At 43.9% G+C, this 14878-nt stretch overlaps 1 protein-coding gene across 1 annotated transcript in view; it reads left to right on the top strand.

Moving 5' to 3' along the window:
• Positions 1–2056: 2056 nt before the first annotated feature.
• The window catches only part of rpia (ribose 5-phosphate isomerase A (ribose 5-phosphate epimerase)), a 54411-nt gene continuing 41589 nt past the window's right edge, over positions 2057–14878 (top strand). Inside the window, exons 1-2 of the mRNA XM_059965694.1 lie at positions 2057–2286; positions 7706–7766. Coding sequence (XP_059821677.1) covers positions 2119–2286; positions 7706–7766 — 229 coding nt within the window. The 5' untranslated portion in view covers positions 2057–2118. The remainder of the gene's footprint in view (positions 2287–7705; positions 7767–14878) is intronic.

Consider the following 14878-nt stretch of genomic DNA (forward strand, 5'->3'; position numbering starts at 1 on the left):
CCTATTGACATCAATGGATCTGGGGTTGAGAGGGTAAACAGCTGTAAGTTCCTGGGCACGCACATCATTGAGGACCTCACATGGTCTGTACTCACCAGCGCCTCTTTCACTCCAGACGGCTGAGGAATTTTGGTATTGGCTCCCAAATCCTAATTAGTTTCTACAGGGGCACAATTGAGAGCATCCTGACTAGCTGCATCACTGCCTGGTATGGGAACTGTACTTCCCTTAATCGCAGGACTCTGCAGAGAGTCCAGCGCATCTGTAGTTGTGAACTTTGCATGATTCAGGACATTTACAATGACAGGTGTGAGAAAAGGGTCTGAAGGATCACTGGGGACCCGAATCACACCAACCACAATCTATTCCAGCTGCTACTATCTGAGAAACAGTACCACAGCATAAAAGCCAGAACCAACTGGCTCCGGGACAGCTTCTTCCACCAGGCCATCAGACTGATGAACTCACGCTGATTTGAGTGTACTCTATATTCCATTGACTGTTTTATTTATTATAAATTACTAGGATTGCACATTTAGACAGAGACGTAACAGAAAGATTTTTACTCCTCAGGTATGTGCAGGATGTAAGTAATTCAATTCAATAAAGTATACTCTGTCTTGCTGCCTGACCTACAGAGTGTTTCCTCCTTTTCCTTCTTCCAGCTTTGTAAAATTTGCTGTGAGATTTAATAGAGGTGTACAGAATTATGAAGGGTATAGACAGAGTAAATGCAATAGACAATAGGTGCAGGAGTAGGCCATTCGGTCCTTTGAGCTTGTACCGCCATTCAATCAGATCATGGCTGATCATCCACAATCAGTACCCTGGTCCTGCCTTCTCCCCATATCCCTTGACTCCTTATCTTTAAGAGCTCTACCTAACTCTTTCTTGAAAGCATCCAGAGAATTGGCCTCCACTGCCTTCTGAGGCAGAGCGTTCCATAGATCCACAACTCTCTGGGTGAAAGAGTTTTTCCTGAACTCCGTTCTAAATGGCCTACCCCTTAATCTTAAACTGTGGCCTCTGTTTCTGGACTCCCCCAACATCAGGAACATGTTTCCTGCCTCTAGCGTATCCAATTCCTTAATAATCTTATATGTTTCAATCAGATCCCCTCTCATCCTTCTAAATTCCAGTGTATACAAGCCCAAACACTCCAAACTTTCAACATATGACAGTCCCGCCATCCTGGCTTCTGAATGCAAGCAGGCTTCTTCCACTGTGGTTATGTTAGACTGGAACTGGAGGTCATGGGTTAAGGGTGAAAGGTGAAATGTTTGAGTGGAGGGGGACTTTTTCGGACAGAAGTTGGTGAAAGTGTGGAATGAGCTGCCAGCAAAAGTGGTAGATGTGGGTTTGATTTCCACACTTAAGAGAAAATTGGATAAGTAAATTTGGATGGGAGTATATGAGTACTATGGAGCTCTATGGTCTGGTTGAAGGTCTATGGGACTTGGTAGATTAATGCCATGGACTAGATGGGCTGTTCCTGTGCCGTAGTGTTCTGTGACACTCTGTAACTAATCTGTTTGCTTAAGATTTCAGAATCTTCAGTCCCTTGTGCCTGCTAACTTCAACTTTCAAGATTGTTTAATATTATTTCCAGTACACAAGGGTAAAGGGGAAAAAAATTACTCCAGATTCATTGCAGTACCATAAGAACACAATAACAAAGAAAACACAATATATATATAAATATATAAGCTATCTTATATACTTTGATATACATTATATACAATAGGCATAGGAGTACGTAAGGTGACTGACAAAAACTGTTAAAGTAGTGTAGTGGGTCGAGGAGGAATGGGTTTGTAGAGGTGTTGATCAGCCTAAAAAGTAACTATTTTTGATAAACTGTTTGTTTGTTCCAACATCCCCAGCCTCTCGTGTGTTTCCTAACTTGATAACCAGTTTGTTTCCTCCAAGATTCCAGCATCTGATCTGCAGCACAGTATATTACACCTGCTAACGGGATAACCAATTGGTAGCGTGCACAGTGCAGCCTGGGAGTTGTAGTGCGCCGGAGAGGGACTACATTTCCCAGAGTGGGGAAGGGGTTGGAACGGAGAGTGGGGGAAGGTGAGCTCGGCCCGCAAGGAGTGGGGGGGTGTGGCAATGTGGCAAGGGCTGTTCGGGCTCGTAACTTTAAGGCAGAGGATCGGGGGAGGTGCACAGCTGCACTGCCGGCTGTGCACGTTGTTCGGCAGCAGGAAGTTCAGCGCGGGCATGGAGGCAGCAGCGAAGCAGAAGGCTGGTTACATGGCCGTGGACAACCATGTGCAGGTGAGCCAGCCGCCTCCGGCTTTACCTACCTCCGGGGAGGGTGGGGAGACAGAGGCTGCCCGGAATGGGGAAGGGGGGGGGGGGGAGCTGAGTTTGGAGTGGAGTTATTGGGACGAAGAGAGAGTTTATGGTGGGTGGGTGAGGGGATTGGAGGGTTTGGAATGGAGTGAGGCGAGTTAAATAGGGAATGGAGTAGAGGGTTATTTTTGGGATACTCTGGAAGGTGAGTGAAAATATGGAATGGGGTTTTGGAGGGTGACTATTACAAAAGGGTCTTTAGCGGCCGGAGGGTATGATTGACCTTAGAAGTGGGTAGTTGAAGTTAGTAGGATGTTGTGACGCTGTGTATTGGTGTCCTGTGTGTATGTTCTTCAGTGGCGTACTGTATATAAAGCTTCAAGAATACCACACACACACACACACACACACACACACACACACACACACACACACACACACACACACACACAAAACAGGAATGTGAAAAGTTTGTTAACATTTGAAAATGACTGTTACTTAGTCCTATAACTGATAGTCACCCAGGCCAATTACATCACTCCCAGATGAAAACCACAACATCCAAACCCTGTACCGCACTTGCTCACACTATCACCTCTCTACTACCGTGCTGTGTACGCATATCCCAGATGCTCTAACTAGAGTATCTAAACATTGGTTTTACTGATAGGGGAAATGTGGCTGAATCCGATTCTAAAAACAGACAAGAGAAAATTTGCAGATGCTGGAAATCCGAACAACATTCACACATAATGCTGGAGGAACTCAGCAGGCCAGGCAGCATCCATGGAAAAGAGTGAACAGTCGACGTTTCAGGCTGAGACCCTTCAGCAAGATGGGAGGAAAAAGATGAGTAGAGTTAGAAAGGGGGGGGAGGGGAATGAGAAACAGAAGGTGATGGGCGGGGGGGGGGGGGGGCTGAAGTAAAGAGCTGGAATGTTGGTGAAAGAGATACAGGGTTGTAGAAGGGGGAATCTAACAGGAGAGGACAGAAGGCCGTGGAAGAAAGAAAAGGGGAGAAGCACTGGAGGAAGACAAAAGACAGGCAAGGAAATAAAGTGAGAGAGGGAAAAAGGAATGGGAAATGGTGAAGGGAGGGGAGAAGTTTGAGAAATTGATGTTCATGCCATCAGGTTGGAGTCTACCCAGACGGAATATAAGCTGTTGTTCCTCCACCCTGGGTGTGGCCTCATCATGACAGTGGAGGAGGCCATGGATAGATGTATCGGAATCTGCTTTTCACAGGAATTACTCCCTACGCAACTCCCTTGCCCATTCATCCTTCCGCACTGTTCTCCCTCCTGCCAAGGAAAACAAGTGTTACACACCCCTACACCACCTCTCTCATTACAATTCTGGGCCCTAAATAGTTCTTCCAGGTGAGGTGATACTTCACCTGTGAGTCTGTTGGGGTCGTACTGTTACCGGTGCTCCTGTTGTGGCCTCCTGGTGAGACCTCACGTAGATTGGGAGATCGTGTCACCAAACACCTACGTTCTGCCCGCCAGAAAAAGCGGGATCTCAGTGGCCACCATTTTAATTCCACTTCCCATCCCCATTCCAATATGTCCATCCATGGCCTCCTCCACTGTCGTAATGAGGCCACGTTCTGGTTGGAGGAACAACACCTTCTGTTTAGGTAGCGTCGGTTTCTCGAACTTCCAGTAATGGACCCACCACTCCCCTTTCACCATTTTATCTCTTTCACCAATCAACTTCCCAGCTCTTTACTTCACCCCTCCCCTTCCTGGTTTCACCTCTAGTTTCTCCCTCCACCCCCACCCCAACTTTTAACTCTACTCCGCATCTGTTTTTCTCCAGTCCTGCTGAAGGGTCTGAGCCCAAAACCTTGACTGTACTCTTTTCTGTAGATGCCTGGTCTGGTGAGTTCCTCCAGTACGTAGAACTGTGTGTGTTGCTTAAATTGTATTCCAATTTCCTTCAAAGATGATTTAAACAGATTTCTAATATTGTTTTATCTGGTCCCTTCCACTTTCTTGGTGCGTTCCAAGTGACTACCACACCCTAAGAAATGAAAGGCGTAAGAAGTATAAAGCTATTCGACCACTCAACCCTTCTTCAGCAGGCAACACAGACGTGGCTGATCACCTCAAACACCGGGTTCCAGCTCCATACCTCTGTAGCGGTGTGCTACATGCAGCGCTAAAATTATGACACGGAGTCGGTAACTGCAGTCGAAGGAAAAAAACTTTATTCTAAATCCTCAGCCTCACTTTTAAGCCTCCTTCAACCTGCCCCCCGTGGCGCAGAGTCTCCAAAGCTCTGTGCTCGCAAACCCCCGTAGGCTATCTAATTGTGAGCCGGTTCGGATATGCCAGGAAATGGGTCGCCACACCTCTTTTTTAATACATGGATCTGAACTTTGGATTCAATGTTTGTGTTTGAATTTTTGAACATCCAACCCTCTGGAAAAGAGAATTGAAAAGCTCTACCACCATTTGTACCACCTGATTGTACATAGAATCAGTCAATGTATATTAGCTAATTTATTGGGTGATGGGGTGGAGATGCATCTCTACCGAAGGCCACCTGCATCAGGGTCACATGATCATATGAGCAATGGGTGCGTATCACAAGTCCTGGTTATGTGATCCCTGACACCAGGCAGACGGTCTCTGAAGAGAATTGATAATGCCTGGGGTCAATCGTTGTGTAATGACACTACCCAGGAGGAGGCAATGGCAAACCACTTCTGCTGAAAAATTTTGCCAATAACACCCATGGTCACAGAAGTACCATGATCATCTACATCTTACGACATGGCGCGTAACAAATGAATGGTGCATTTATATTTGTTTTTATTGTCTTTTTTTAAAAGCTGCATTGAATCTGGAATAGCAGTTATTTCCTTCTTTATATCTGAGTACTAAATAATGACAAAAAACAATCCTGAATCATTCACCTTTGTAAGTCTCTTTTTTTTTACAAGACCCAAAATAAAAGTGGAAGGTGGTGGAAACTCAACAGGTCAAGCAGCATCCATGGAAAAAAGCAATGGAGATGGTGTTTTGTTGTAATTGGTGTTTCTGTTTGCACACATTGCCTGGCCTGCAGAATGCTCCAGCATTTCCTGGTTATCACAGTGACTGATTGCTGTTGAATGGGGGCTGTTCCACAGACTTGCTGAGATTCCACTGTGGCTGTGTGTAATTAAATTCCTGTGGGCAATTGTCCACCAAAGCCAGCAGGAATCTCATATTTTATTCATAATTTAAGTGAAGGATTTCACCACAATATCCAGCCACTTTGATATGTTAATTGTCCACTTTTAGTGCTAGATCTCACCATTTCATTACTGCTTGGTCAAGTTGACTCCTCTGTCAAGCACTGGCAGAGGTGGACAAGACTGACGCAGGCAGGAGTATATTCACTGGCAGCTCCATACCTCTGTTGCTAAGAGATTCACGGGCAAAGCGGCAGATCAGGGATTGGTATGGGTGATGGTGGCTGAAGAGGGTGATTCAATGCTGCGTGGCTTGAGAGCACAGAAACTCTCAATCTTTGTGAAACTGTTCAGCCAGTGCCTCAGCACCATCGAATTATTTATACTGCATGGAAACAGGACCTTCAGCCCACTGAGTCCACGTGGACCATCAAGCAACCATTTATGCTAATCCCATTTTATTCTCCCCAAATTCCCATCGACTCCCACCCAGATTCCACCTCTCACTTACTAGGGACAATTTACAATGGCCAGTTAGCCGTGTCTTCAGGCTAGCGGAGGAAGCCCTCCCCACCATTGAGCACATCCATATGAAACACAGTTATCAGTTGGAGAGCAGCAACCATCATCAGGGACTCCCAACACCCAGGGCATGCTCTCTTCTTGCTGCTGCCATCAGGAAGAAGGTACAGGAGCCTCATGACTCACAGCACCAGGTTCAGGAACAGTTAACTCTTCAACCATCAGACTCTTGAACCAAAGGGGATAACTTCACTATTAATAAAATGTTTCCACAACCAATAGACTCACTTTCAAGGGCACTTCCCTCATGTTCTTGATATTTATTACTGATTATTATTATTTCTTTTTGTATTTGCACAGTTCATTGCCTTCTGAACTCTGGTTGAACATCCAAGTTGGGCAGTATTTCGTTGATTCTGTTATGGTTTTTATTCTATAGATTTATTGAGTATGCCTGCAAGAAAATGGATATCGGGATTGTATACAGTGATGCATATGTACTTTGATAATAAACTTACTTTGAAGAAACCAGTGTCACAAGAAACTGACAGTAAGTGCTTAGAATGCACTCACTGCTAGAGACTGATCCAATGCTAACGTTTAGGACACCCTTAGGCACATAGATGTAAGAAAAATGGTGAGTTATGGGCTCTGTAGGAGAGAAGGATAGATTGATCGTGGAGGCGGTTCAAAGGTCAGCACAACATCGTACAGTAAAAGGCCTGTAACGTGCTGTGCTTTGCTATGTTGTATGGATGATTTGCAAACTCCACATAGTCTGCACCCAGTGTCAAGATTACAACAAAGTTACTGGTGCCATGAGGCACTGTGCCTCCTTTGCACTCCATAACCTCGGCTTACATTGGCGCATGGGCTGAAGAAAGTTGGTAGTCTCCTTGGCCTTTCATGGTGTGGTCATACAGAACTGAGGTTGTTATTCTGCCCTGGAATTGCTTCACTTCCAGCCCACAGTCAACGTCTTTTGAGATGTTTTCCTGGAATCGTGTCAAGACATCAGAACTCACTGCTTGCACCCTTTGTTTATGTTGGTGTCTAGACAGAAATTTGGAAATAGCTATTGCCTTTCATGATCTACTCTTTAAAAACCTTGATAAGAAGTGGCTGATCAGGAGCATAAGCTGGCTGCTGAGACCATAGGCCAGTGGCCAACAAGTGTCATCAACATCTTCATAATGGGCACTTGCCTGCCCATCATCGAGGAAATCTCTAAAAGATGCCTCAGGAAGGTGGCATCTGTCATAAAAGACCCTCTCCATGCAGGACACCCTCTCTTCTCATTGCTATAATCAGGAAGGAAATAGAGGAGCCCAAGGATGCACACTCAATGTTTTAAGAACAGCTGCTTCCCCCTCCGCCATCAGATTTCGAAATGGTCCATTGATACCACCTCACGATTTTGCACTGTTTATTATATTCTAACTGCAATATTTATGTATGGCACTCTACTGTTAACGCAAGACAATAAATTTCATGACATGTCAGTGACAATAAACCTGATTCTGAACAAATGGTGTGCAACAGCATCTGTACAAATGCTTTGCATTGGCAATTTTTACAATGCTGTCTAAGGTTGTTTTGGGGAAATTAAGCTTTTAGTTTAGTCCATCACAGCTAGAAATGCAGCATCATGTTAGCAAGAAAACACTGACCTAGCTTATTGTGTTTATCCCCTAGAATAACCAAGCTTTGGGTATCGGGAGTGGATCCACAATAGTCTTTGCTGTGGAGAGATTAGGTGGGTGCCTCATGTTTTTTTTTTATTAAGATGTACAGGTAATAATGATCAGTAGGAAATTGGTTTTGCTCCAGTTTTGTGCCATGGTGCTTGGTGAATTTATCTGGTAAGTAGCTGAGCTTTGTTATGGGTATTTCACAATCCAGCATGCTCTAGAGGTGGAGAGATGGGCTCAAGGAGGGAGTGGCTGCATCATCTCAATATGATGAGTCACAATGAGCTCAGCATACAGTGGCATCTGGGCTAAAGAAAGTTAAAATTAGTCTCCATCTTTCATGGTGAGGACCCTGTCAAGTCTTAAGGTTGGAAAACCTTGCAAGAGACTTCAGTCATTTCCTTTAGGGAGCTTGCAGCTTTCTAATGTGGATTAGTGAATTTGTTGATTTTTAACTTTGTTTAAAATTTTACTGAGATACAGTGTGGAATAGACTCTTCTGGCCCTTTGAGCCACACAGTCCAGCAATCTCCTAGTTTAACTCTAGCCCAATCATGGGACAATTTACAATGGCCAATTAATCTACCAACTGGTATAGTCTTTAAACTGTGGGAGGAAACTGGAGCACCCAGAGGAAACCCAAGTTGTCACGGGGCGAATGTATGTGCTTGTTACAGGCAGTGGTGGGAGTTGAACCTGGGTCACCTGAACTAAAGTGCTAAGCTAACCACTGTGCTACTGTGCCTTGCTTCTTTGCATAACTTGTTCCCAAAACCTTTCTGAAATCTCCTTCAGCTGCCCTGTGAAATGTGTTCCAGATCACAGTATTCTGCTCTTTTCCCTTTCCTGTTCCTGCACTCTGGAGGCGTAGGTGAGGAAGAGGGATGGTCGGCAATTTTGTGTTGAGACTATTCTGACGATGATTAATTGTCTGAAGAGCAACTCGAACCCAAAACCTCCTGACTGGCTGTAAATGGGGTAATTTTTCCGATCTGCTCTTGTGCAACTGTGCAGTGAAGTTACAGCTGTACTTTCAGCAGCATGTGCAAAATGCTGGAGAAACTCAGATCAGGCAGGATCTGTGAAGGGGAATAAACAGTCAAGTTTTTGGCTGGGACTCTTTTATCAGGATGGGAAAGAAAGGGGCAGAAGCCAGACTGAGAAGGTGGAGGGAGGGAGATGGGGAGGAGGTAGTACAAGCTGATCGGTAAAACCACATGAGAGGGAAGGTGGGTGGGGGAGGGGGATGAAGTAAGAAGCTAGGAAGCGATAAGTGGAAAAGTTGAAGAGCTGAAGAAAGAGGAATCCAAGGAGAGTAGAACACGGAAGAAAAGAATGAGGAGAAATGTGATAGATCCCCAGATGAAGCATTGGGGAGATTGTCAGATCAACCACACCCTGGACTGACTGAACCACCCGCCTCTCCATGAATCAAAAGAACATTTACAACAGGGCATTTGATTAATCTTAGAAATAGGATGGTGGAAGGCTTTTGATCTGCACTGGTCAGAAATGAGACAACCACATGCTAACATGCGATAACATTAACTGCTTTCACATTTGATTACTGTTCCTTACTCTGCCACCCCTTCAGGCAGTGAGTTCAAGACCCCCCCCCCCCCACCGCCCTCAGGAAAAATAAATCGCTCATCTCTGCACTAATAATTCTAACAATTACATTTAATTTTCCCGACTTTTGCTTTAATTATATATCTTAATTAACTCTCCCTTTATTCTCATAGCAAAATTTTCCAATTTTCTTTGGGTTATACACCTCTGTGCATTCTCCTGTGTAATCCCATTAATCCAACAATTTGGTGAACAGTGCTCAAGCTGTGGTTTAACTGATGTTATATACAATGGTAACACAATCTCCCTGCCCTTATATCCTGCACCATAGCTAATGAAGTCAGATATCTTGTTTGTCTTTTTAAACAACCTTCATCAGTCTTTCCTACAATCTTTATCCTGAGAACCTAAACATAAAGATACTCCTGTTTTTCTGTATTTCTCTATAAGCTGTGTATAATTTTCTTAGCATATTAGTTTAGCAGTTAGCGCCATGCTTAATGGCGCCAGTGATCAGAGTTCAGTTCCCACCGCTGTCTGAAGGGTTTGTATGTTCACTCTATGACCACGTGGGTTTCCTCCGGGTGCTCCGGTTTCCTCCTACATTCCAAAGGTTAGGTTTAGTAAGATACAAGCACACTTCCCTTGTATTATTGCTATGTGCTATGTTGGTGCTAAAAACACAGCAACACTTGTTGGCAGCACATTCTCGGACTGTGTTGGTCATTGACGCAAACAACACATTTCACTGTGTTTTGATGTACATGGTGTACAAGTAAAGCTAATTTGTATTATATCTCTCCAAATACATTACCTCAGATTTTGCTGGATTGTATTTCATTTGTTACCTTTTTACCCACCTAACGATTCTACTGACACCTTCCTGTAGTGAATTACATGTCTAGTTTTTAAATGCAAACTTCATCATGTACCTTACATTAGGTCCTTTGCCCAAAGTCCAGGTCACTGCTCTCGAAGAACCTTCTCTGAGCAGTATTCCTGATTCTGCCCGCATTCCACGCAGGGAGTGCTGGATCTCTGCTGCACATTAGAAGATCCTAGTTAATGATTAATCAGTAATCATCAGCAAGGGATTGAGTGCTCAGGCTTGTGGAACTCCATGAATAACTGGCTGCCAGTTCACCAAAATGCCTGCCATTCATTTCCCTTTGCTTCTAAGTCTAGATTTGATCTGCCACCTTCTTCCTTGCATATTTGACCCCTTTGCCGCACAGTGCTTTATAAACATCTATATGGATTGTATCAAGCATGCTACTCTCATTAACTTGCTACTATTTAAAAAAAACAACCCTTCCCTCACAAATCCACACTGAGTATCCTGAATTAATTTTGACCATAAGTCGTAGGAACAGAATTAGATCGTTCAGCCCATTGACTGCTCTGCCATTCAATCATATAAATATTGAATACAACCATTTCAGGTACCTGCACCTTATGTATCTGTTCCTTTCTCTTTCTGATCCACCTCCCATTCTTTCCAAACCTGACCCCTAGGCCCCTTGTTACCCAGTTTCTTTCCCCATCGCCACTTGGTTACCACTGCCCATCACCCTAACCCTCAAATCATTAACTCTCCTATTCCTATTCATGGGTTCTATCTGCCAATCATCCCTCAATTATCTGGCTCCACTTTATCTTCCAATTTATGACTCCACCTCTACCCTTCCTTTCCCCTACCTAACTCCATCTGCTGGTCATCATCTGGTTTCATGTCTATAGGGCACAGGTGCAGAATTAGGCAATTTGGTCTGTCAGATCTGCTCCACCATTCAATGATGGCTGATCCTTTTTTTTCTGTCCTTAGCCCCACTCCCAGACCTCTCCCCGTAACTTTGGTGCCGTGGCCAATCAAGAACCTGTCAATCTCCATCTTAAATACACCAACGACCTGGCCTCCACAGATGCCTGTGGTAAAAAATTCCATAAATTCACCACCCTCTGGGTAAAGAACTTTCTCTGCATTTCTGTTTTAAATGGATGCTCCTCTATCCTGAGGCTGTGTCCTCTTGTTTTAGACACCACCTCCACGGGAAACATCTTTTCTCATATCTACTCTGTCTAGGCCTTTCAGAATTTGAAAGGTTTCAATGAGATTCTCCCCTCGTCCTGCTAAATTCCAGTGAGTACAGGCCCAGAACCATCAAATATTCCTCATATGATAACCCTTTTATTCATGGGACCATCCTTGTAAACCACCTCTGAACCCTCTCCAATGCCAGCAGATCTTTCCTTAGATAAGGAGAAAGCTGTTCACAGTACTCAAGGTGGGGCCTCATCAGTGTCTTATAAAGCTTCAGCATCACGTTCTTGGTCTTAAATTCTAGGCTTCTTGAAATGAATGTTGACATTGCATTTGCTTTCCTCACCACCTATAAATTAACCTTTAGGTGTGTTCTGCACAAGGACTCCCAGGTCCCTCTACATCTCAGATTTTTGTATTTTCTCCCTGTAATACCATGGGCTCTTGTGTGGCACCTTATCAAAGGCCTTCTGAAAATCCAAATATAAAACACCCACTGCATCCCCTTTATCCATCTACTTGTAATCTCCTCAAAGAATTCCGACAGGTTCATCAGGTAAGATTTTCCCTTAAGGAAACAGTGCTGACTTTGTCCTTCCTTGTCCTGTGTCACCAAGTACTCCAGAACCTCATCCTTAACAAATGCTCAACATTTTCCCAACCATGGAGTTCAGGCTAACCGGTCTGTAAACATAAAATGCTGGAGGAACTCAGCAGCCCAGGCAGCATCTATGGAAAAAAGTACAGTCAATGTTTCAGGCCAAGATCCTCCAGCATGTTGAGTGTGTTGCTTGGATTTCCAGCAATTGCAGATTTTCTCCTGTTTGTAACCAGCCTATAATTTCCTTTCTGCTGCCTTCCTCCTGTCCTAAAGAGTGGAGTGACATTTGCAATTTTCCAGTCCTCCAGAACCATGCCAGAATCCAATTTTCTAGAAAGATGATTTCCAATGCCTTCACAATCTCTACCGCTACCTCTTTCAAACCCTCGGGTGCGGTTTATCTGGTCCAGGTGACTTGTGTACCCTGAGGTCTTTCAGCTTTTTGAGCACCTTTTCCCTTCTTATAGTAACTGCGCTCACTCACTCTTCCCTCACACCCTTCAACACCTGGCACACTGCTAGTGTCTTCCACAGTGAAGACAGTTGCAAAATATGCATCTAGTTCATTTGCCATCTTGTCCCCTGTTACTATTTCTCTGGCCTCATTTTCTAGTGGTCCTATATTAACTTCCATCTTTATTTTTACATACTTGAGAAAGCATTTTCTATCCACCTTGATATTGTTTGCTAGCTTGCTTTCATATTTCATCTTTTTCCTCCAAATGATTCTTTTAGTTGCTTTATGTAGATTTTTAAAAGTATCCCAATCGTCTATCTTCCTGCTAATTTTTGCTTTGTTGTATGCCCTCTCTTTTGCTTTTACATTAGCTTTGACTTCCCTTGTCTGCCACAGTTGTACTATTTTGCCATTTGAGTATTTCTTTGTTCTTGGAATACACCTATCTTGCACCTTTCCTCATTTTCCCTAGCAACTCAAGCCATTGCTGCTCTGCTGTTATCCCTGCCAGCATCTCCTTCCAATTTACTTTTGTGAACTGTCTCATACCACAGTAATTTCCTTTACTCCAATGAAATACTGCTATGTCAGACTTTACTTTCTCCCTATCAAATTTCAAGTTGAACTCAATCATATTGTGATCACTGTTTCCTAAGGGTTGGTTTACCGTAAGCTCCCTAATTGCCTCTGGTTCATTACATAATACCAAATCCAGTATAGCTGATCCCTTGGTAGGCTCAATGACAAAATGTTCTAAAAAAAAATCTTGTAGGCATTCAACAAATTCACTCTGAGGTCCTTTACCAACCTGATTTTCCCAAACGACCTGCATGTTAAAACCTTGAATGATTATCATAACATTGCTGTTTTGACATGCCTTTTCTTTTACCCCTTGTATTCTGTAGTTCACATCCCAGCTATTGTTTTGAGGCCTGTATGTAACTGTCATCAGGATCCTTTTACCCTTGCATTTTCTCAATTCAACCCACAAGGATTCAACATCTTCGGATCCTATGACACATTTTTCTACTAATTTGATGCTATTCTTTACCAGCAGAGCCACACCACCCCCTCTGTCAACCTTCCTATCCCTCAGATACAATGTGTAACCTTGGACATTCAGTTCCCAACTACAATCATCCTTCAGCCACAATTCAGTGACAGCCACATCATACCCAACAATCTGAAAAAGTGCAACAAGATCATCTGCCTTACTTCTTGTACTCTATGCATTGAGATATAACATTTTGAACGCTGCATTTGTTACCTGTTTTGATTCTGCATCCTTAATGCACTGATACTTACCCTGCAGGCTGCAATTATGTCCTATTATGTGCCTGCCCTTCCTAGCAGTCTGACTGTATGCTATCTTTGTCTTTTGACCATCCGTCCTATCCTGAGTCCCTTCACTCTGTCTTCCTGCCAAATTAGTTTAAACTCTCCCTACAGCTCTAACAAATCTGCCCGTGATAATATTGGTCTCCCTCGCGTTCGGGTACAACCTGTCCCTTTTGTACAGTTATACCTCCCCTAGAAGAGATCCCAATAATCCAGGAACCTGAGGCCCTGTCCGCTGCACCAGCTTCTCAGCCACACATTTATCTGTCAGATCATCCTGTTTCAACCATCACTGGCGCGTAACACAGGCAGCAATTTCTCAGCTTTCTGCCTAGCTCTCTAAATTCTCTTTTCAGGTCCTCTTTGCTTTTCCTTCATATGTCATTGTTGCCAATACTCTCCCGCCCACTCCAGAATGCTGTGGACACGATCCGAGCCGTCCCTAACCCTGGCTCCTGGGAGGCAGCATACCATCCATGTGTCCCATTTATTCACGCAGAATCTCCCATCTTCTGCCAGCTTGTGCCATTACCTCTCCCCTTTATCTCTGTACATCGGCTCTCATTGACCTATAAGACATAGGAGCAGATTAAGGCCATTCGGCCCATCGAGTTTGCTTGTTTTCTACAATGACTGATTTATCACCCTTCTCAACTCCATTCACCTGCTTTCTCCCCATAACCTTTGATTCCCTGACTAATGAGAACCAATCAACCTCTACTTTAAATATGCCCAATGAGTTGGCCTCCACAGTTGTCTATGACAGTTAATTGCACAGATTCACCACTCCCTGTCCGTGGAAATTCCTCCTCATCTCTAATCGATGTTGTACCTGATAATTGATGAGAAATTTCTCCTCATCAATTCTGAGCCACAGTATATAACTTCATTTGGAAACGTACATCAACTTGTTTATACGTTCCTCAGAGTGGAATCCAATAACTTATCACTGAAGTACAACTGGCTAGTAGTTACTTGGTTTAACCCTTCTCTGTCTTTTAAAGAATGGTAGAACTTTAGCTTTTGTCCAATCCCCTGGCAGCACTCTACAATTTCCTCCCTCATTCTATCAGGTATATTTAGAGGGCAATTTTAAAGCAGATATGAGAGGCAAGTTTTTACCCAAAGAGTGATGGGTGCCTGGAGTGTCTGGGAGCTGCTAGAGACAGCC

The sequence above is a fragment of the Hypanus sabinus genome, chromosome 3 (assembly GCF_030144855.1).
Source record: "Hypanus sabinus isolate sHypSab1 chromosome 3, sHypSab1.hap1, whole genome shotgun sequence".
NCBI classification, from domain to species: Eukaryota; Metazoa; Chordata; class Chondrichthyes; order Myliobatiformes; family Dasyatidae; genus Hypanus; species Hypanus sabinus.